Source organism: Rhinolophus ferrumequinum, chromosome X (assembly GCF_004115265.2).
Source record: "Rhinolophus ferrumequinum isolate MPI-CBG mRhiFer1 chromosome X, mRhiFer1_v1.p, whole genome shotgun sequence".
Taxonomy (NCBI): domain Eukaryota; kingdom Metazoa; phylum Chordata; class Mammalia; order Chiroptera; family Rhinolophidae; genus Rhinolophus; species Rhinolophus ferrumequinum.
In genome coordinates this window covers 77,597,380-77,622,200 of record NC_046284.1, presented here as the reverse complement: position 1 = coordinate 77,622,200, position 24,821 = coordinate 77,597,380, and the positions used below count along the sequence as shown (strand labels likewise).

Sequence of the window (24,821 nt, the reverse complement as noted above, 5' to 3'; positions counted from 1 at the left end):
ATATTCTCTGATCACAAGGCTTTGAAATTGGATATCAATTGCAAAAAGAATGCAGGAAAAAGCACAAATACATGGTGATTAAAAAAAACATTCTTTTAAAGAACGACTGGGTGAAAGAAGAAATTAGAGGAGAGATCAAGAGATACTTAGAAACAAATGACAATGAAAATATATCCTACCAAAATATTTGGGATGCAGCGAAAGCAGTTTTAAGAGGGAAATTTATATAATTACAGGCCTATCTCAAGAAACAAGAAAAATCCCAAATAAACAACCTCATGTTACACCTTAAAGAACTAGAAAAAGAAGAACAAGTGAAACCCAAGGTCAGCAGAAGAAAGGAAATGACAAAAATCAGAGTAGAACTAAATGAAATAGAGAACAAAAAACAATAGAAAAAATTAATGTGACAAAGAGCTGGTTCTTGGAAAAGATTAACTAAATTGACAAACCCTTGGCTAGACTCACTAAGATAAAAAGAGAGAAGACACTAATTAACAAAATCAGAAATGAAAAAGTGGAAGTTATCACGGACAACACAGAAATACAAAGGATCATCCAAGAATACTATGAAGGACTATATGCCACCAAATTCAATAACCTAGAAGAAATGGACAAGTTCTTAGAAACATAGTTTTCCTAGACTGAACCATGAAGAACTGGAAAATCTAAACAGACCGATCACCAGTAATGATATTGAATCAGTCATCCAAAACCTTCCGAAAAGCAAAAGTCCGGGACCAGATGGCTTCACTAGTGAATTCTACCAAACCTTCAAAAAGGATATAATACCAATCCTGCTCAAACTCTTCCAAAAAATTGAAGGAGAGACAGTACTCCCTAACTCGTTTTATGACACCAACGTTACCCTGATACTAAAACCTGCAAAGGATAACACAAACCAAGAGAACTACAGACCAATATCTCTGATAAATATAGATGCAAAAATCCTAAACAAAATTCTAGCATATCGAATTCAACAACACATTAAAAAGATTACTCATCACGATCAAGTGGGGTTTATCCCCAGTGCACAAGGATGGTTCAACATAAGCAAATCCATCAATGTGATACATCACATAAACAACATGAAGGACAAAAACCATAGGATTATATCAATTGATGCAGAAAAAGCATTTGACAAGATACAACATCCATTTATGATTAAAACACTTAATAAAATAGGTATAGAAGGAAAATACCTTAGCATAATAAAGGCCACATATGACAAACCCTCAGCTAATCTAATAATTAATGGTGAAAATCTGACGCCCTTTGCTCTACCTTAAGGAACATGACAGGGCTGTCCCCTATCACCTCTGCTTTTCAACACCATGTTGGAAGTCCTTGCCAGAGCGATCAGGCAAGAAAAAGAAATAACAGGCATCCAAAATGGGAATGAAGAAGTTAAATTGTCACTCTTTGAAGATGACATGATTCTATATATAAAAAATCCTAAAGACTCCACCAAAAAGCTTTTAGTAACAATCAACGAATACAGTAAAGTTGCTGGCTACAAATCAACAGACAAATGTCCATTGCATTCCTATATACTAACAATGAAATCTCAGAGAAAGCAATTTAAAAAAAATTCCTTGTGCTATTGCAGCAAAAAGAATAAAATACCTAGGAATAAACTTAACCAAGGATGTGAAGGACCTATATGCTGAAAACTATGACATTTTTTTTTAAAATTTATTTTTAATTTATTGGGGTGACAATTGTTAGTAGAATTACATAGATTTCAGTTGTGCAATTCTGTATCACATCATCCATAAATCACACTGTGTGTTCACCACCCAGAGTCAGCTCCCCTTCCATCACCATACATTTGATCCCCCTCACCCTCATCCCCCACCCCCCAACCCCCTTACGCTCTGGTAACCACCAAATTACGTTCCCCAGATTAATTTTCAAACCCCGTGGCCATCCTGTGGTCACCGACTGCCCTCCGATCCCCTCACCCTCCCCCCCACCCCCCCACCCCTCCCGCCCATCCAGCAACCCTCAGTTTTTCCTCATTGTCTCCCAAACTGTTTCTGATTAGTTCATTCACTTATTCTTTTCTTTAGAATCCGCAAATAAGTGAGATCATATGGTACTTATCTTTCTATGTCTGACTTATTTCACTTAACATAATGTTCTCTAGATCCATCCATGTTGTTGCAAATGGTAAGATTTCTTTCTTCTTTATGGCTGCATAATACTCCATTGTATAAATGTACCACAGTTTCTTAATCCAGTCATCTACCGATGGGCATTTTGGTTGTTTCCATGTCTTAGCTATTGTGTATAGTGCTGCAATAAACATAGGAGTGCATAAAGATTTTTGAATTGAAGTTCTGGATTTCTCCGTATAGATACCTAGGAGTGGAATTAGTGGATCATAAGGTAGTTCCATTTTCAGAATTTTGAGATACCTCCATACTGTTTTCCATAGCGGCTGCACCAGTCTGCAATCCCACCAACAGTGCACCAGCGTTCCCTTTTCTCCACATCCGCGCCAGCACTTGTTGTTTGTTGATTTATTGATGATAGCCATTCTGATTGGGGTGAGGTGGTATCTCATTGTGGTTTTTATTTGCATTTCTCTGATGGTTAGTGAGGTTGAGCATTTCTTCATATGTCTGTTTGCCATCTGTATGTCCTTTTCAGAAAAATGTCTCTTCAAGTCCTCTGCCCATTTTTTAATTGGATCGTTTGTTTTTTTGGAGTTGGGTTGAGTAAGTTTTCCATAGATTTGTGATATTAATCCCTTATCAGATATATCATTGGCAAATATCTTTTCCCATTCAGTAGGATCCCTTCTTGTTTTATTGATGGTTTCCTTTGCTGTGAAAAAACTTTTTAGTTTGATATAATCCCACATGTTTATTTTTTCTCTTAGTTCCCTCGAGCGAGGGTGTATATCAGTAAAAATCTTACTCCGGGTAATGTATAAGACATTTTTGAGAGAAATTGAAGAAGACACAAAGAAATGTAAAGATACTTCTTGCTCATGGATTTGAAAGAATCAACATAGTTAAAATGGCCATATTAACCAAAGCAATATACAGATTTAATGCAATCTCCATCAAAATCCCAATGGCATTTTTTAAAGAAATAGAACAAAAAATCATCAGGTTTGTTTGGCACCACAAAAGACCCGAATATTTCGCTTGTACTACAGGGCTACAATAATCAAAACAGCATGGCATTGGCAGAAAAACAGACACATAGAACAATGGAATAGAATTGAGAACCCAGAAGTAAAACTACATAAATATGGACTGATAATTTTTGACAAAGAAGCTAAAAACATATAATGGAGGAAAGACAGCCTGTTAAATAAATGGTGCTGGGAGAATTGAATATCCACGTGCAAAAGAATGAAACTGGACTTGTATCTGTCACCATGTACGAAAATTAATTCAAAATGGATCAAAGACTTAAGCATGAGGCCTGACACAGTAAACTGCATAGAATAAAACATAGGTACCAAACTTATGGACCTTGGGTTCAAAGAGCGTTTTATGCATTTGACTCCAAAGGCAATGGAAGTAAAAGCTAAAATAAATGAATGGGAGGATATGAAACTTAAAAGCTTCAGCACAGCAAAAGAAACCATCGACAAAATAAAGAGGCAACCAACTGAATGGGAGAAGATTTTTGCCAACAGTGCCTCCGATAAGGGGCTAATATCAAAAATATACAAGGAACTCATGAAACTGAACAACAAAAAAACAAACAACCCAATTGAAAAATGGGCAGACAACCTGAAGAGACATTTCTCCAAAGAGGACATACAAATGGCAAATAGACATATGAAAAAATGCTCAACATCACTAATCATCAGAGAAATGCAAATAAAAACTACAATGAGATATCACCTCACCCCATTCAGAATGGCTATCATCAACAAGACAAATAGTAAGAAGTGTTGGAGAGGCTTTGGAGAAAAAGGAACCTCATCCACTGTTGGTGGGAATGCAGACTTTTGCAGCCGTTATGGAAGGCAGTGTGGAGGTTCCTCAAAAAATTATGAATAGAATTACCATATGACCCAGCAATCCCTATCCTGGATATCTACCAAAAAAATCTGAAAACTTTTATCCATAAAGACACGTGTGCTCCATTGTTCATTGCAGGTTTGTTTACGTTGGGTAAGACATGGAAACAACCAAAATGTCCTTCGAAAGATGAATGGATAAAGAAGTTGTTGCATAAATACACAATGGAATACTATTCGGCCATAAGAAAAGATGATATAGGACCATTTGTGACAACATGGATGGATCTTGAGAGTATAATGCTAAGCGAAATAAGTCAGACAGAAAAAGCAGAGAACCATATGATTTCACTGATATGTGATATATAAACCAGAAACAACAAAAGAACAAGACAAACAAATGAGAAACAAAAACTCATAGACACAGACAATAGTTTAGTGGTTTCCAGAGGGTAAGGGGGGTGGGGGTGGGAGATGAGGGTAAGGGGGATCAAATATATGGTGATGGAAGGAGAACTGACTCTGGGTTGTGAACACACAATGGGATTTATAGATGATGTAATACAGAATTGTACACCTGAAATCTATAATTTTACTAACAGTTGTCACCCCAATAATTTTTTTTTAAAAAAGCACTCACTAAAATTGTCTAGTGACAACACCCTAGTAAATTCAAACATTGTGCCTCTAAAAAAAATGTCTTATAGTTTTCAGCATATAGGTCTTTCATATCCTTGGGTAAGTTTATTCCTAGATATTTTTTTCTTTTTCTTGCAACTGCAAAAGGAATTTTTTTTTTCTTTTTCTGAGATTTCATTCTTAGTGTATGGCAATACAATGGATTTTGTACGTTGATTTTGTAGCCGGCAACTTTAATGTATTCGTAGATTGTTTCTAACATCTTTTTGGTGGAGTCTTTAGGGTTTTCTATATATAGCATCATGTCATCTGCAAAGAGGGACAATTTAACTGCTTCATTCCCAATTTGGATGCCTTTTCTTTCTTTCTCTTGCCTGATTGCTCTGGCAAAAACTTCCAACACTATATCGAAAACCAGAGATGATGGAGGAGAGCCCTGTCATGTTCCTGAACATAGAGCAAAGGGTTTCAGTTTTTTCACCGTTAATTATGAGATTAGCTGAGGGTTTTTCATATATGGCCCTTATTATGTTAAGGCATTTTCCTTCTATACCTATGTTATTAAGTGTTTTAATCATAAATTGATGTTGTATCTTGTCAAATGCTTTTTCTACATCAATTGTTATAATCATATGATTTTTGTCCTTTATTTTGTTTATGTGATGTATCACATTGACGGATTTGCATATGTTGAAACATACTTGTGCTCCTGGGATGAACCCCACTTGGTCGTGATGAATAATCTTTTTAACACATTATTGCATTCGATTTGCTAGAATTTTGTTTAGGATTCTTGCTTCTGTATTCATCAGAGATATTGGTCTATAGTTCTCGTTTTTTGGGTTGTCCTTACCAGGTTTTGGTATCAGGGTAATGTTGGCCTCATCAAATGATTTAGGGAATACTGTCTCTTCTTCAAATTTTTGGAAGAGTTTGAGCAGGATTGGTTTTAGATCCTCTTTGAAGGTTTGGTACAATTCACTAGGGAAGCCATCTGGTCACGGACTTTTGCTTTTGGGAAGTTTTTGGATGACTGATTCAGATTCGTTTAGATTTTCCAGTTCTTCATGGTTCAGTCTAGGAAGGCTATATGTTTCTAAGAACTTATCCATTTCTTCTAGGTTATTGAATTTGGTGGCATATAGTCCTTCATAGTATTCTTGGATGATCCTTTGTATTTCTGCAGCATCCGTTAAAACTTCACCTTTTTTCATTTCTGATTTTGTTTATTAGAGTCTGCTCTCTTTTTATCTTAGTGAGTCTTTCCGAGAGTTTGTCAATTTTGTTAATCTTTTCCAAGAACCAGCTCTTTGTCACATTAATTTTTCTATTGTGTGTTTGTTCTCTGTTTCATTTGTTCTGCACTGATTTTTATTATTTCCATTTTTGTTCTGACCTTGGGTTTCATTTGTTCTTCGTTTTCTAGTTCTTTTAGGTGTAACATGAGGTTATTGATTTGGAATTTTTCTTGTTTCTTGAGATAGGCATGTAATGATATAAATTTGCCTCTTAAAACTGCTTTCGCTGCATTCCAAAAATTTTGGTAGGATGTATTTTCATTGTCATGAGTTTCTATGTCTCTTTTGATCTCTCTAATTTCTTCTTTGACCTGGTTATTCTTTAAAAGTATGTTGTTTAATGTCTATGTATTTGTAGTTTTTCCTGCTTTGTTTTTGCAGTTGATACCCAGTTTGAAAGCCTTGTGATCAGAGAATATGCTTGGTATGATTTCAATCTTAAGTTTGTTGAGGTTAGTTTTATGACCCAATATTTGTCTATCCTTGAGAATGTTCCAGGTACACTAGAAAAAAATGTATAGTCTGATGTTTTAGGATGAAGTGCTCTATAAATGTCAATTATGTCCATTTCATGCAATGTGTTATTGAGGGCTGCTATTTCATTATTTATTTTCTGTTTGGATGATCTATCCATGGCTGTCAATGATGAATTTAGGTCCCCTAGTATAATTACGTTTTGGTCAATTTCTCCCTTTAGTTCTGTTAGTAGTTGCTTGGTATATTTCGGTGCTCCCTGATTGGGGGCATAAATATTAATGACTGTTATGTCTTCTTGTTGTATAGTCCCCTTTACCATTATGAAATGTCCATCTTTGTCTCTTGTTATCTTTTTCACCCTGAAGTCTGTTTCATGTGATGTCAGTTTAGCTACACCTTGTTTTCTCTGGATACCATTTGCTTGGAGTGTCAATTTGCACCCTTTCACTTTGAGTCTATGTTTGTCCTTGTAGCTGAGATGTGTCTCTTGGAGATAGACTATGTTTGGGTTTAGTTTTTGGATCCAATCTGCTACTCTGTGCCTTTTTATTGGTGATTTCAGTCCATTTATATTTAGGATGATTGTTGATATGTGAGGATTTCCTATGATTCTATCTTCAATTTTCTGGTAAGGCTGTGTCTCCATTGTTTTTTTGCCTTTTTGTTGTTGTCTATTATTTCTGTTTGGTGGTATTGTATGATATTTCCCTTTGTTTCTTCTTTTATTACAGTATGTATTTCATTTCTGGATTTTTTGAGTGGTTACTGTTAAGTTTATGTAAAAGAAAGTTTGATATTTAGAGTATTCCATTTTCTTTAGCATGCCTACTTTCTCCATTCCTATATCCTGGTTCAGGCCTTTACTCTCCCGCTTTTTATGTTTTGGTTGCCACATATTTTCCCTGTTGATGGTGTTCCAATAGGCTCCTTTAGAATTTCTTGTAATGCAGGTCATGTATTAGAAAATTCCCTCAGCTTCTGTATGTCTGGAAAGGTCTTTATTCCTCCTTCATATCTAAAGGATATCTTTGCTGGATATACTATTCTTGGCTCATAATTTCTCTGTTTCAATAGTTTGAATATTTGGTTTACTCCCTCCTGGTTTGTAGGGTTTCTGCTGAAAAATCTGATGATAATCTAATGGTCTTTCCTTCGTAGGTTACCGTCTTGTTTTCCCTGGCTGCCTTGAGTATTGTTTCTTTGTCATTGATTTTTGTCATCTTCAATACAATGTGCCTTGGAGAAGGCCTGTTGGGGTTGAGGTAATTAGGTGTTCTATTTACTTCCTGGATTGGAGGATCCAGTTCTTTCCACAAGTTTGGGAAATTCTCATCAATTATTTCTTTGAATTTACTCTCAGTTCCCTTCTCTCTTTCTTCATCTCTGGTATGCCCATTATTCTTATATTGCTCTTTCTGATTGTGTCAGAAAGTTCTTGTAGAGTTCTTTCATTTCTTTTAAGTCTCAAGTCTCTTTCTTCTTCCATCTACGTCATTTCTAGGTTTCTATTTTCGATGTCACTGATTCTTTCCTCCGTCTGGTCAACTCTACTACCTAAGCTGGCTATTTCATTCTTCATTTCTCCTATTGAGTTCTTAATCTCCAGAAATTCTATTTGGCTCTTTTTTAAAATTTCAATCTCTTTCATAAAATGTTCATTTTGTTCTGTGATTGTGTCTCTGAATTCATTTAACTGCCTTTGTGTGTTTTCTTGCATGTCGTTGAGTTTTTTCAGAACTGGAATCTTGAATTCTCTGTCATTTAAGTCGCATATTTCCATATCTTTAAGTTCCTTTTCCTGGAGACTTTTCACTTTCTTTCTGAGCTGTCTTGTTGCTTTGGTTATTCATGGCATTTGCTGATTTATTATTTCTCTTCCTAGACATCTACAGGAGTGGCCTCTGCAACAGGTTGATAGGAAGAGGTCTTTCTTTTGTTTTCCAATACTTGTTGGTAGAATGTTTTATTTTCTCTCTGCAGCCTTTTGTTCTCTCTCACACTGTAGTGTTATGTTTTCTCAGCACTATTCCGGCTTCTGACACAATGTGGGTGGGCGGGGAATTCCCTGGAAGGTGGGCTTCTCCTCTGTGAACAGTTGACCTTGGTCCTACAGCACCACCTCCGTGGGGGGATGTGGAGAGCTTCTGATGTTCCAATGCTCTTTCTGCCCCTGATTCAGAGCCTGTGTGCTTCAGCAGTTCTGTTTACTCCTGCAGGGATCCTCCCATATAGGTGGGGCAGGGGTGGGGTGGGATTTGAGAGGTGTCCAGAGCAATGGCAACGAGCAACAACACAGCCAGTCCTACTTCCACAGTTCCCTCCCCTTTGCTGGAGCAAGTTGGCCTGCGAGTCTGAGTCTATGGACCATGGTTCTCAAAACTGCAAACATTCTGTTCTTTTGATCTGACACTGCAACTGTTCCGCTTGTAGCACTGCGCAGGTGGGGTTGGGGTGAGCTCTGGTTGGTTTGGGAGAGGTTGGCTAGTCTCACTGCCTAAGTCTTCCGTTCTCTGTTCTGCAATGAGGGCTTAGAGGGCTTAAACCACCGTTTTCAGTCTTTTTCCTTCAGTCTTTGCTCCAATGTCTCTACCATGAACATTGGATTCTGCCCTGTATATGCTGTCCCCTCAGCCCTGTGGGCCATAAATGGAGCCCTAGCAGTCTAACTTCTTCCATCTTCCACAGCTGTGGTAGTTCTGGGATGCAGGGATCTCAGAGCACTGAGCTAGGTCCGCGTCCTGCAACCGCGCAGCCCCGTCTCTTCACTTCTCCCTTCTCTCCTCCCATGCTCATGCAATTTGCCCACCTTTAGGTGATTTCAGTAGTGAGCCTCTTCTTCTTGCCTGTCTGCTTCACAGGGAGTCCTTTGTGGAGTTATAGTTGTTCAATTTGTTGTAAATTCCAGGGGAGATTTGCAGAGGCTCACCTCATGCCGCCATTTTTACGATGTCCTGCAAGAGTTTTTTAAGTTGCCAAGAGTGTGGTTGGATATTTTTGCTGAAATATTATTTAAATTTTATTTATCTTCTAAAAAATTTACTTTAATTTTGAAGCCAAATTTAGTTATATAGAGACGTTGAGTACTGACTTGTTTTGTAAAGTATACCTTTAGGTTTGGGATAATCCAGTCTAGATTTATTTAATTCATGAAATGAAAAGGAACTCTGTAGGACACTTTTGAGTGTCTACTACCACTTCTTAACTTCACACCTCTGTAAATTAGGGCACTTCACTGAGCTTTGTTAATTAATTCAACAATTATTTATTGAGTACCTTCTGTATGTCAAACCCATACTAAGAGCCTCCATTTCCACACATGTAACATGAGGATAATAATATCCTACTTTATAGGGTTTTTCTAGGAGTATACATAAAATATCTACGAAAGTGCTTGATATAGAGATATTCAAGAAATAATTTCTTGTTTATAAAAAGGAAAGCCTTCAATAAATTAAAGAGAGAAGTGAGAATAAGTTTGAAGAATCTCAGAGAAATATTTTCATGATATTAGAATGCAGACCATACTCAAGTTTTAAGTTAAATCTGCTTTAAAACAACAGCAATCACAGCAAAAGTTAGTGACATGTGCTCAGTGCTTTACAAGTTACCAGGCACTTCTCCATTCTCTCATGTTATCTTTACAATAACTCTAGGTGGGAAGAAAGACAGAGTGTTAGTCATATTTTACAGATGAGAAAACTGAGTCTTAGAGAGGGGCAGTGGCTTTTCTAGGATCTCCTAGCTAAAATAGTGGCAGAATGAGGGCTCTGACCAGTGGTGAGCTGGAATCTGGCTTGTAACAGCTCTCAAGATACAATTGTGTACATCTCTTCCCAACTCCACATTCTGTAAAATCACATTTGTGGCTTGAAATCATCCATGGTGAGAGTATTTATATCACAGAAATTGGTAAATGTTCTAAATTAAGCCTTTTGGGGGGGAAGGAGAGCTAGTTGTTAAACAGTAACCAGTGTACCACTGGCTGTTCTTGGTACCTTTAGCAAACAGCTGTCAGGATGGCTTTATAAAGCTGATGTCAGTAGTCTTAATCCTAAACTGGTAGTTTAACTTTGAGCAGAGGATGATTTTTAGCTTGATGAAAATATTTATGTCACAACCCCACATAAATTATTTTATCTTCACCTAATAATCCAATGCAAAATTCAAAGCAAGTAAACCCTTGGGCCCAAAGAAGTTCACAGACTTTCTCAGAGTCATAAATCAACATGAGAAAACCAAGAATAGAACCACAATGCCTCTCTGAGACCCCACATTGGCTATTCACTGACACAGTACCTTATTAATTAGGGGACAGGCTAAGCTACTAGAATTTTTAAAATCCCTAAAATGCAAGAATTTTAAATATATAAGTTTCTTTCTGTCACACATAATAGTCTAGGGGTATGGGGCCCGTCCATAGTGGAAAATGAATCAATTCTAGGAAGTTATCTAGAGACCTAGGTTTCTTCTTTATTATTACTCTACTATCCCTTAGGTCCTAAGAGGTTGTCTATATTCACATCGTTACAGCTGCCTGACTCACCAGTACATCTGCCTAAAAGCCTTAAAGGAAGAGAAAGAATAGAAGGACCATGGTTTCCTTTTAAGACATAACCTCATACACTGTTGGTGGGAATGCAGATTAGTGCAGCTGCTATAGAAGGTAGTGTGGATATTCCTCAAAAAATTAAAATAGAATTACCATATGACCCAGCAATCCCTCTTTTGGGTATCTACCCAAAAAAATCTGAAAACATTTATCTGTAAAGATATATGTGCTCCGATGTTCATTGCAGCTTAATTTATGGTGATCAAAACATGGAAACAACAAAAGTGTCCTTCGATAGATGATTGGATGTGGTATATATATGCAATGTGGTATTTATATGCAAAGAAGATGTGGTATATATATGCAATGGAATACTACTCTGCCATGAGAAAAGATGAAATTTGCGACAACATGGATGGATCTTGATATTATAATGCTAAGTGAAATAAGTCAGACAGAAAATGTTGAGAACCATATGATTTCACTGATATGTGGTATATAAAACTGAAAACTACAAAAGAACAAGACAAACAACTGAAAGAAACAAAACTCATAGACACAGACAATGGTTTAGTGGTTACCGGAGGGTAAGAGGGGAGGGGGGTGGTAGATGAGGGTAAAAGGGATCAAATATATGGTGATGGAACGAGAAGTGACTCCGGGTGGTGAACACACAATGTGATATACAGATGATGTATTACAGAATTGTACACCTGAAATCTATGTAACTTTGCTAAAAATTGTCACCCCGATAACCTTTAATTTTAAAAAAAGAAATGACCCTAAAGTTACACACATCACTTCCACCCATATCCAAATGTCCAGAACAGTCATAGGGTGGCATTTACCTTCAAGGGACGCTAGGAAATGGTTTTTAGCTGGGTGTTATGTGCTCAGCTTACTAAAAGGAAGAAGGATTGTTTGTATTCTGGGAGCCTTTATCAACCTCTCAGATGCCTGGTTCCATGGGCCGAATAGCATAATAATACTTTTATCCTTTTTCTCTCCAGGACATTGAAGGGAATTATGCAACTGTGCTGAATTGGGATGAGATCAAGAGCCAGAAACGCCTGGAAATTCACTCCTGGCCACATGGGATCATGGCCTTAGGGTGAGTACAGTAGTTAGGGATATGGAGCCAGGGGACAGAAACACATACTTGATTACAATCCACAGTGTCAGTAAAAGGTATGTTACCTAAGAGATGGTTTCTCCCTCCCACATGTATTCAGGATATGAGTGCTCTTGTGCTCCTTCGTGATGAGAGAGACATCTTACCGGATACTCACAGACCTTCTATCCATTATATCTAAAGCCCTCACCTTTTCAAATTATTCTAATAGAATTTGAAACTACTCAGAAGATAGATTAACCAAGGTTAATATTGGGGATTAATAGGTATTGAGAAGAGAAGGCTTCAAAACTGTTTATGTCAAACTTTATTCATATATTTAACTCCTGTTATATGCCAGAAGCTGGGGATGCAAAAAGAAATAAGATACAGTCCCTGTGTTTAAGGAACTTAAAGATTAGATTGTAATAATCTGTTTGCATTCTAGTTTTTTCTACTGCTCTGTAAGTGCTGCTCATTATTTTCCTAGGCTGGCAGAGGGCCTTTTACCACAGCTAGAATGTGGGTTCTCTAAAGGAAGGGATTATACTGTGTTTTCCTGGCCGCCACTTATAGGACCTCTAGTATAAAAGGTGCTCAGTCAGAGACTGGCTCCCAGCACTGTTTTAGGCACATGGCACACATTCATTCATTGATTTATTCACTCATTTATTTCAGCAAATATTTATTGCACACCTATTTTGTACTTGGTGTAGTGCTATGGACACATCTTGAAAAGAGAGAGTAGGAAAGGGTGTCACATGAGACGAGATCTTTGGGGTATAGAAGGACAAGATCATTTAGGCTTTGTGATCTTAGGATTTTACCCTGAATAAGATGAGCAGCCATTGGAGGGTTTAGAACTTTGAGGTTGATATGACTTGTATTTTAAAAGGATCACTCTGGCTACTCGATGGAGAATAGACTGTAAGGAAGTAAGGACAGAAGTAGGAAGACCAGTTAGAGGGTTACTGCTCTAGTCCAGGTGAGAAATGATGGTGTCTTGGAATAGAGTGCTAGCAATGGAGGTGAGAAGTGGACATATTTACTCATCACGAAAAGTTGTTGACCTTGGCTAAGTTACTAGACATCTCCGTTTCCTTATCTGTAAAGTAGGATTAATAATTCATACCTACAACTAAGTATTGTTGGGACCAAATTAGCAGTGGTGGAAAGTCAGTCAAAAGCTGTTAAAATGGACTACAACGTCTTTCTTCATCATCTGTCTTCTCTTTTTTTCCCCCTCATACCTCACCTCCAAGGCAACAAAAGGAATTGATGAATGTCCAAAGAACTATAATTTATTTCATCAGGTCCCCAGGTCATTGGCCCTTTCTTCTCTCCCTACTCCCTTCATGAGTATACGTACACCTATGAGATTTCTCTGCAGGCCCAACCCCTTTCATCAGTACCAAATTACTTGAAGTAGATTTTTTTTAAAAGAGCAAATAATAAATCTTTCTTCAACTTCTAACAAAGCCTCTTCCAAACATACTCACTGTCTTAGTTGGGGCTGCTATAACAAAATATCATAAATTAGGTGCTTCATCAATAATATAAATTTATTTTTCATAGTTCTCGAGGCTGGAATCTAAGATCATGATGTCAGCATAGTCATATTTTGATAGGGGACCTCTTCCATGTTGCAGATGGCTGACTTCTATTTGCATCCTAACATAGCAGAAAAAGAGTGAGCTAGCTCTCTGACCTCTTCATATAAGGGCACTAATCCCATTCACGAGAGCTCCACCTTCACGTCCTACTCACCTCCCAAAATCCTCACCCCCAAAAACTGTCACATTGGGAATTAAATTTCAACATATGAATTTGGGGGGACACAGACATTCAGTACATACACTCACCTACTGAAGTCCAAGGCCAAAGCACTAATGCCACCATACTGTTATTCTCCTGAGATATCTGACAAACACACACTTTGCTCAGCTTTCAAATCAGGCTTGATCCCCCCTCTGATCATGATGTCTTTGTGTTCAAAGGAGACAGATTTACACTCACCTCCCCTCTAACCCATGTTCTGCATTTGCCTCTGGGTTCTGCTCATACATTCAAGAGGAGGAAAGAGACTGCAGGCAATCTCAAATAAATCTGGCAAGAAAACCCCATAACCACTGCCTCACCTTCCCTTACCCCAACATTTGGCTGTCACCATTAGAGCAGGAAAGACTTTTAAGAACTTGTTCATTTCAAGACTCTTGTATAGGTGGAGAAGCCTAGAGAGATGGGCTTTGTTCAAAGTAACTCTTTAAGTAAATAGTAATAATAATAATAATAATAATAATAATAATAACTATACCTACTAAACTCTTACACCATGCACCAGTTACTCAGTCTTTACAATAACCACATGAGGTAAATACTATGATTACCCCCATTTTTAACAAAAAAGGAAACTAAAAGGTTAAATGATTTGCCAAGTTCTCACACTACATAGTAGAGGCAGGATTTGAATCTTCTAATTCCTACTAAATCCAAATAGTCTTGCTTTAGAGATTGTGTTCTCTGCCATAAAGCTAACTAAAGTCCAGTTCTCTAGATTCCTGGACAAGTGCTGTTTTCCAGTATGCATAATCACTAAATTAACCCAAAGGGCAAGACACAGAATAAGGCAGTGAACCCTCCACACACACAGACTCTTGGGAAGGGAGAACCCAGAGATATATGACAGCTGTTAATGGTGGCCTTGTAAAATATGCTTGATAGATTTCCCTCCTCTTGAAAAATGTGAAATAGTTTGAGAAGGATAGGTATTAATTCTTCTTTGAGTGTTTGGGAAAGTTCACCAGTGAAGCCATCCAGTCCAGGACTTTTTTTTGTTGGGAGTTTTTTGACTACTGATTTAATTTTTTAGTAGTAATAAGTTGGTCCATATTTTCTGTTTCTTCTTGATTCAGTCTTGGAAGATTATGTATTTCTCAGAATTTATCCATTTTTTCCAGATTGTCCAATTTGTTGGCATGTAATTGTGTGTAATATTTTCTCATAATCTTTTGTATTTCTGTGGTGTCAGTTATCGTTTCTCCGTTTTCATTTCAGATTTTATTACTTTGGGTCTTTTCTCTTTTTTTGCTTGATGAGTCTGGCTAAAGGTTTATTACTCTTGTTTATCTTTTAAAAAGAAACATCTCTTGGTTTCATTGATCTTTTGTATTGCTTTTCTAGACTAATTCATTTATTTCCACTCTGATCTTTATTATTTCCTTCTTTCTAATCACTTTGGGCTTTGTTTGCTGTTCCTTTTCTAGTTCTTTTAAGTGTAAAATTAGACTGTTTGAGATTTTTCTTATTTCTTGAAGTAGACTTGTATTTCTATGAATTTCCCTCCTAGGACTGCTTTCACTGTATCTAATAGATTTGGGGACATTGTGTTTTCATTTTCATTCGCCCTACATTATCTTTTAACTTATTCTTTGATCTTGCAGTAGCCCATTCATTATTTAGTAACATGTTATTTAACCTCCACGTGTTTGTGTGCTTTTCATTTTTTTCTTGTAACTGATTTCTACACGAAGTTTCATACCACTGTGGTCAGAGAAGAGGCTTGATATGATTTCAATCTTAAATTTATTGAGGCTTGTTTTGTGGCTAACATCTGGTCTATCTTGGAAAACGTTCCATGTGCACTTGAAAATAACATATATTCTGCTGCTTTGGGTTGAAATGCTCTAAAAATATCAATTAAATCTGTCTGTGTAATTTAAGGCTGCTGTTTCCTTGTTGATTTTCAGTCTGGAAGATCTGCCCATTGGTTTCAGTGGGTTGTTAAATCCCCTACTATGACTGTATTACTGTCGAGCTCTCTCTTTATGTCTGTCAATATTTGCTTTATATATTTAGGTGCTTGTATATTGGATTCATAAATGTTTATAAGTGAGTGAGTGTGTGCGTGGGCCCTTTAAGAGGATGTCTGGGTTTCCAGCAGCCTTTCATCTTACTTCGATGGTCAGAATCCCTACTGTATTTTTTTTTCTTTTTTTTTATTATTTTAAATTTATTGGGGTGACAATTGTTAGTAAAATTACATAGATTTCAGGTGTGCAATTCTGTATCACATCATCTATAAATTAAATTGTGTGTTCACCACCCGGAGTCAGTTCTCCTTCCATCACCAGATATTTGATTCCCTTTACCCTCATCTCCCACCCCCCACCCCCCTTACCCTCTGGTAACCACTAAACTAATGTCTGTGTCTATGAGTTCTTGTTTCTCATTTGTTTGTCTTGTTCTTTTGTTGTTTTTGGTTTATATACCACATATCAGTGAAATCATATGGTTCTCTGCTTTTCTGTCTGACTTGTTTCGCTTAGCATTATACTCTCAACATCCATCCATGTTGTCACAAATGTTCCTATATCATCTTTTCTTACCACCGAATAATATTCCATTGTGTATATATACCACAACTTCTTTATCAATTCATCTATCGAAGGACATTTTGGTTGTTTCCACATCTTGGCCACGGTAAACAAAGCTACAATGAACATTGGAGAACACGAGTCTCTATGTGCAGATATTTTCAGATTTTTTGGGTAGATACCCAGGAGAGGGATTGCTGGGTCATATGGTAATTCTATCCGTAATTTTTTGAGGAACCTCCACACTGTCTTCCATAACGGCTGCACCAGTCTGCATTCCCACCAACAGTGTATGAGGGTTCCTTTTTCTCCACAGCCTCTACAACACTTATTACTATTTGTCTTGTTGATGATAGCCATTCTGACTAGGGTGAGGTGATATCTCATTGTGGTTTTTATTTGCATTTCTCTGATGATTAGTGATGTTGAGCATTTTTTCATATATCTATTTGCCATTTGTATGTCCTCTTTGGAGAAATGTCTCTTCAGGTCGTCTGCCCATTTTTCAATTGGGTTGTTTGTTTTTTTTGTTGTTGAGTTTCATGAGTTCCTTGTATATTTTGGATATTAGCCCCTTATCGGAGGCACTGTTTGCAAAAATCTTCTCCCATTCAGTTGGTTGCCTCTTTATTTTGTCAATGGTTGCTTTTGCTGTGCAAAAGCTTTTAAGTTTCATATACTCCCATTCGTTTATTTTTCCTTTTACTTCCCTTGCCTTTAGAGTCAAATTCATAAAATGCTCTTTGAACCCAAGTTCCATAAGTTTAGTACCTATGTTTTCTTCTATGCAGTTTATCGTGTTAGGTCTTATGCTTAAGTCTTTGATCCATTTTGAATTAATTTTGGTACATGACCACAGATAGCAGTCCAGTTTCATTCTTTTGCACGTGGATATCCAATTCTGCCAGCACCATTTATTGAAGAGGCTGTCTTTTCTCCATTGTATGTTTTTTGCTTCTTTGTCAAAAATTATCTGTCCATTTTTATGTGGTTTTATTTCTGCGTTCTCAAATCTATTCAATTGGGCTATGTGTCTGTTTTTCTGCCAGTACCATGCTGTTTTGATTCTTGTAGCCCTGTAGTACAAGCTAAATTCAGGGAGTGTGATACCTCCAATATGGTTCCTTTTTCTTAAGGTTGTGTTGGCTATTTGGGGTCTTCTGTGGTTCCAAACAAATCTGATGATTTTTTGTTCTATTTCTTTAAAAAATGCCATTGGGATTTTGATGGAGATTGCATTAAATCTGTATATTGCTTTGGGTAATATGGCCATTTTAATTATGTTGATTCTTCCAATCCATGAGCACGGAGTGTCTTTCCATTTGTTTGTGTCTTCTTCAATTTCTTTCAAAAACGCCTTATAGTTTTCAGCCTTTAGGTCTTTCACATCCTTGGTTAAGTTTATTCCTAGGTATTTTATTCTTTTTGCTGCAATTGCAAAAGGAATTGTTTTTGTATTTCATTTTCTGAGATTTCATTGTTAGTATATAGGAATGCAATGGACTTTTGTACGTTGATTTTGTAGCCGGCAACTTTACTGTATTCGTTGATTGTTTCTAATAGCTTTTTGGTGGAGTCTTTAGGGTATTCTATATATAGCATGATGTCATCTGCAAAGAGTGACAATTCAACTTCTTCATTCCCAATTTGGATGCCTTTTATTTCTTTTTCTTGCCTGATTGCTCTGGCAAGGACTTCCAACACTATGTTGGAAAGCAGACATGATAGGGGATAGCCCTATCATGTTCCTGAACATAGAGCAAAGGGCTTCAGTTTTTCACCATTAATTATGAGATTAGCTGAGGGCTTGTCATATATGGCCTTTATTATGTTAAGGTATTTTCCTTCTATTCCGATTTTATTAAATGTTTTAATCATAAATGGATGCTGTATCTTGTCAAATGCTTTTTCTGCATCAATTTATAGAATCATATGATTTTTGTCCTTTATTTTGTTTATGTGATGTATCACATTGATGGATTTGGGGATGTTGAAGTATCCTTGTGCCCCGGGGATGAACCCAACTTGGTCGTGATGAATAATATTTTTAATGTATTGTTGTATTCGATTTGCTAGAATTTTGTTTACGATTTTTGCATCTGTATTCATCAGAGATATTGGTCTGTAGTTTTCTTTTTTTGTGTTGTCCTTACCAGGTTTTGGTATCAGGGTAATGTTGGCCTCATAAAATGAGTTAGGGAGTACTGTCTCTTCTTCAATTTTTTGGAAGAGTTTGAGCAGGATTGGTATTAGATCCTCTTTGAAGGTTTGGTAGAATGCTCTAGTGAAGCTATCTGGTCCAGAACTTTTGCTTTTGGGAAGGTTTTGGATGACTGATTCAATTTTGTTACTGGTGATCGGTCTGTTTAGATTTTCCAGTTCTTCATGGTTCAGCCTTGGAAGGCTATATGTTTCTAAGAACTGGTCCATTTCTTCTAGGTTATTGAATTTGGTGGCATATTGTCCGTCTAGTATTCTTGGATGACCCTTTGTATATCTGTGGTGTCTGTGATAACATCCCCTTTCACATTTCTGATTTTGTTAATTAGTGTCTTCTCTCTTTTTATCTTAGTGAGTCTAGCCAAGGGTTTGTCAATTTAGTTAATCTTTTCAAAGAACCAGCTCTTGGTCATATTAATTTTTTTCTATTTTCTTTTTGTTCTCTATTACATTTAGTTGTACTCGGATTTTTGTTATTTACTGTCTTCTGCTGACCTTGGGTTTTATTTGTTCTTCTTTTTCTAGTTCTTTAAGGTGTAACATAAGGTTATTTATTTGGGATTTTTCTTGTTTCTTGAGATAGGTCTGTAATGATATACATTTCCCTTTTAAAACTGCTTTTGCTGCATCCCAAAATTTTGGTAGGATGTATTTTCATTCTCATTTGTTTCTATGTGTCTTTTGATCTCTCCTCTAATTTCTTCTTTGACCCGGTCGTTCTTTAAAAGTATGTTGTTTAATCTCCATGTATTTGTGTTTTTTCCTGCTTTCTTTTTGCAGTTGATATCCAATTTCAAAGCCTTGTGATCAGAAATTATGCTTTGTATGATTTCAATTTTCTTAAATTTGCTGAGGCTGATTTTATGTCCCAATATATGGTCTATCCTTGAGAATGTTCCAAGTCCACTAGAAAAAAATGTATAGTCTGATGTTTTAGGATGAAGTGCTCTATATATGTTAATTATGTCCATTTCTTCTAATGTGTCATTTAGGGCTGTTATTTCGTTGTTTATTTTCTGTTTGGATGATTTATCCATAGCTGTCAATGATGGATTTAAGTCCCCTAGTATAATTGTGTTTTGGTCAATTTCTCACTTTAGTTCTGTTAGTAGTTGCTTGGTATATTTCAGTGCTCTGATTGGGGGCATAAATATTGATAGCTGTTATGTCTTCTTGTTGTATAGTCCCTTTTACCATTATGAAATGTCCGCTTTGTCTCTTGTTAACTTTTTCGCCCTGAAGTCTGTTTCATGTGATATCAGTATGGCTACGCCTGATTTTCTCTGGATACCATTTGCTTGGGGTGCCATCCTTTCACTTTGAGTCTATGCATGTCCTTGTAGCTGAGATGTGTCTCTTTGTGACAGCATATGGTTGGGTTTAGTTTTTTGATCCAATCTGCTACTCTGTGCCTTTTTATTGGTGAGTTCAGTCCATTTACATTTAGGGTGATTATTGATATGTGAGGATTTCCTTTCATTCTATCTTTAGTTTTCTGGTAAGGCTGTGTCTCCATTGTTTCTTTGCCTTTTTGTTGTTGTCTATTATTTCTGTGATGTGGTATTCTATGATGTTTCCCTCTGTTTCTTCTTTTATTACAGTATACATTTCAGTTCTGGATTTTTTTTTTTTTTTTGAGTAGTTACCCTTAAGTTTCTGTAAAAGAAAGTTTGATAGAGTATTCCATTTTTCCAGCACGCTTACTTTCTCCATTCCCATATTCCACTTCAGGCCTTTACTCTTCCCCTTTTTATGTTTTGGTTGCCACAAATTGTCCCTGTTGATGGTGGTCGAATAACCTCCTTTAGGATTTCTTGTAGTGCAGGTCGTGTATTAGAAAGTTCCCTCAGCTTCTGTATTTCTGGAAAGGTCTTTATTCCTCCTTCATATGTAAAGGATATCTTTGCTGGATATATTATTCTTGACTCATAATTTCTCTCTTTCAATAGTTTGAATATTTGTTTCCACTCCCTCCTGGCTTGTAGAGTTTCTGCTGAAAACGCTGATGATAATCTAATGGGCTTTTCTTTGTAGGTTACCGTTCTTTTCCCTGTCTGCCTTGAGGATTCTTTCTTTGTCGTTGATTTTTGACAGCTTTAATACAATGTGCCTTGGAGAAGGCCTATTGGGGTTGAGGTAATGAACTGTTCTTTTTGCTTCTTGGATGCGAGGATCCAGTTCTGTCCACAAGTTTGGAATGTTCTCATCGACAATTTGCTTGAATATATTCTCTGTTCCCTTCTCTCTTTCTTCTCCTTCTGGTATGCCCATTATTCTTATATTGCTTTTTCTGAGGGAGTCAGAAAGTTCTTGTAGACTTCTTTCATTTCTTTTAAGTCTCAAGTGTCTTTCTCTTCCATCCGTGTCATTTCCAGGTTTCTATCTTTGATGTGACTGATTCTTTCCTCCATCTGGTCAACTCTCCTACCTAAGCTGGCTATTTTATTCTTAATTTCTTCTATTGAGTTCTTAATCTCCAGAAATTCTATTTGGTTCTTTTTTAAAATTTCAATCTCTTTTGTAAAATGTTCATGTTGTTCTTTGATTGTGTTTCTAAGTTCATTAAACTGCTTTTCTGTGTTTTCTTGCATCTCGTTGAGTTTTTTCAGAACTGCAATCTTGAATTCTCTGTCATTTAAGTCACATATTTTCATACCTTTAAGTTCCTTTTCTGGAGTCTTTTCACTTTTGTTCTGAGCTCTCTTGTTGCCTTCGTTATTTATGGCAATTACTGCTTAATTATTTCTCTTCCTAGACATCTACAGGTGTGGCTTCTGCAGCAGGTTGATAAGAAGATGTCTTTCTTTTGTTTTCCAGGACTTGTTGGGAGAATGTTTTATTTTCTCTCCTACTGCAGCCTTTTTTTCTCTCTCACACTATAGTGCTATGTTTTGTCTGCACTATTCCAGCTTCTCACACAATGGTGTGATTCCCTGTAAGGTGGGCTTCCCCTTGTGAATAGTTGGTCTGGATCACAGGCCTCAGTGTCCGTGTGGGTATGCAGAGAGCTTTTGATGTTCCAAAGCTCTTCCTGCACCAGATTCAGAGCCAGTGTGTTTCAACAGTTCTGTTTACTCCTGCAGGGATCCACCCAGATAGGTGGGGACAGGGGCAGGGTGAGTTGTGAGAGGTGGCCCAGAACAATGGTGGTGCCCACCACCACAGCCAGTTCTGCTTCCACATCTCCTTCTCTTTTGCCAGAACTAGTTGGGCTGTGAATCTGTGTCTGAGGACCACAGTTCTCAGTACAGCAAATATTCTGTTCTTTTGATCTGACACCACTACTGTTCCGTTTCTCGCACTAGGCAGGTGGGGGCATGGCGAGCTCTGGGAGGGTAGGGAGGGGGTGGCTATCTCACTGCCTAAGGCTTCCTTTCTCTGCTCGGCAGTGAGAGCTTAAACCACCATTTTCAGCCTTCTTCCCTCAGTGTTTTCTCCGAGGTCTCTGCTGTGAGCATTGGGTTCAGCCGTGTTTTATGCTGTCCCCTCAGCCTTGTGGGACATAAACAGAGCTCTAGCAATACGAGTTCTTCCCTTTCCCAGAGCTGCAGTAGTTCTGGGATTCAGCGTGTTCGGAGCACTGAGCTCGGTTTGCATCCTGCGCCTGTGAGGCTGCATCTCTGCATTTCTCTCTTCCCTACTCCCCCGCTCGCATGATTCGCTCACCTCTAGGTGAATTCAATAGTGGGTCTCTTCATCTTGCCTGTGTGCTGTGCAGGGAGTCCTTTGTAGAGTTATAGTTGTTAGATTTGTTGTAAATTCCAGGGGAAATTTACAGAGGCTCACCTCATGCTGCCGTTTTGATGACGTCTCCCTAAAGTAATTCTTGATAGGTATGTGCTTAGTGCCATTTTGTTAATTGTTTTTTTATTGTTTTTGTAGTTGTTCTCTGCTCATTTTTTCTTCTCTTTACGTCTTTTATTTATTTTAACCTACCACCAAAATCCCCTCCCATCAATCACCCTGATAAAGCTAATACCAATCTGACACCATACATAGTTATTACAATATTATTGACTATATTCCTTATGCTATACCCTACACCCCAATGACTACTTTATAACAACCAACATGTACTTCTTAATCCTTTCCCCTTTTTCACCCACTACTCTCAACCCACTCTCCCATCCAATAACCATCAAAATGTTCTCTGAAGTGTAAGATATTCATAGTAGCAGTAGTATGAGTGCTGCACAGTACATTGTGCCATGTCAAAAAGAACAAGACATAGTTCCTGTCTAGAATAATAGACATGGAAGACAGATGAGTGATTCAGAGATGGCAATGGTTGGATAGAAGCAGTTTTATGGCAAGTTATATTAAATTCTGAGACTATTGGAAGACTTGTTTAAAAAGGGAATTGAGAAAGTGAATCCAATTTTAAGAATAGATCTTGAAAATGTTTGCTTCAAGTGATTTAGGTTTTCTTATATTTATTAAAAGTGAATTACATAAGATAAGGATGTACATTTTGTTAATAAAATTTCACTTTCTTATGTTTAAAAAATGTTCTCTGTATCTATGAGTTTGTTACTGTTTTGTTTGTTCATTTATTTTGTTTTTTAGATTCCACACATAAGTGAAAACTCATTGCATCTGTCTTTCTCTGTTTGATATACTCCACTCAGCACAATATCCTCTATCCATGCAGCCACAGATGACAAGAACCCATTCCCTTCCATGGCCGAGCAATATTCCATTGTGTATATACCACCTACTCTTTATTCATTCCTCCATTGATGGACACCCCGTCTGCCTCCCCATCTTGGCCATGTAAACAATGCTGCAATGGACATATGGGTACACATATCCCTTCAAAGTAGTGCTTTGTTTTCTTTGGGTAAATACCCAGAAGAGGTATTACTGGGTCTTTTTTTGTCTTCTGTTATAACCTTTGTTTTAAAATCTATTTTGTTTGGTATAAGTATTGCTGTGACAGCTTCCTTTTCATCCTTTCTTTCTTTCTTTCTTTCTTTCTTTCTTTCTTTCTTTCTTTCTTTCTTTCTTTCTTTCTTTCTTTCTTTCTTTCTTATCCTTCTTTCTTTCTTCTTTCTCTCTTTCTCTCTCTCTCTCTCTCTCTCTCTCTCTCTCTCTCTCTCTCTCTCTCTCTCTCTCTCTCTCCCTTCCTTCCTTTCTTCCTTTTTTTCCTTCCTTCCTTCCTTCCTTCCTTCCTTCCTTCCTTCCTTCCTTCCTTCCTTCCTTCCTTTCCATTTTTATGGAGTATTTTTTTCCATCCCTTTACTTTCAATCTGTGTCTTTTGACCTGAAATTAGTCTCTGGTAGGCAGCATATGTAAGGGTCTTGCTTTTTTTTTTTTTTTTTTTTTTTTTTTTTTTTTTTCCATTCTGCCACCCTATCTTTTGAGTGGAGTATTTAATCCATTCACATTTAAAGTAGTTGCTGATAGATATGTAGTTATGGTCATTTCATTATTCATATTTTTTTATTATTTTTTTCATCTTAAAGAAGTCCCTTTGACATTCTTTGTATTACTGGTTTGGTGGTAATGAACTCCTTTAGTGTTTTCCTGTCTGGGAAACTCTTTGTCAGTCCTTCAACTCTAAATGATAGCTTTGCTGAGTAGAGTAATCTTGGTTATAGTTCTTGTTTTTATCACTTTAAGTATTTTGTGCCAATCCCTTCTGGCCTGCAGTTTCTGTTGAGAAATCAGCGATGGTCTTAATGAGAGTTCCCTTGTAGGTAACTACCTTGTTTCCCTGAAAATAAGACCTAGCCAGACAATCAGCTCTAAAACGTCTTTTGGAGTAAAAATTAATATAAGACCCGGTATTATATTATATTAATTATATCATATTACATTAAAGACTGGGTCTTATATTATAGTAAAATAAGACAGGGTCTTATATTAATTTTTGCTCCAAAAGATACATTAGAGCTGATTGTCCAGCTAGGTCTTATTTTCGGGGAAACACGGTAACTGCTTTCCTCTTGCTGCTTTTAAGATTCTCTCTTTGTCTTTAACCTTTGACATTTTAATTATGATGTGTCTTGATGTGGGCCTGTTTGAGTTTATCTTGTTTGGGACTCCCTGCACTTCCTGGGCTTGTATATCTATTTTCTTTGCTAGGTTGAGGATGCTTTACATCATTATCTCCTCAAATACTTTTTCAATCCTTGCTCTCTCTCTCTTCCTTCTGGTACCCCT

General features: G+C 37.1%; 1 protein-coding gene across 3 annotated transcripts in view; it reads left to right on the top strand.

Annotated features, from left to right (window-relative positions):
- Positions 1–24,821, top strand: part of LOC117026978 (vascular endothelial growth factor receptor kdr-like) — a 348,517-nt gene that overhangs the window by 311,071 nt on the left and 12,625 nt on the right. For all 3 annotated transcript variants that reach the window (XM_033114327.1, XM_033114346.1, XM_033114337.1), the window contains one exon: positions 11,962–12,062. In XM_033114327.1, coding sequence (XP_032970218.1) covers positions 11,962–12,062 — 101 coding nt within the window. The remainder of the gene's footprint in view (positions 1–11,961; positions 12,063–24,821) is intronic.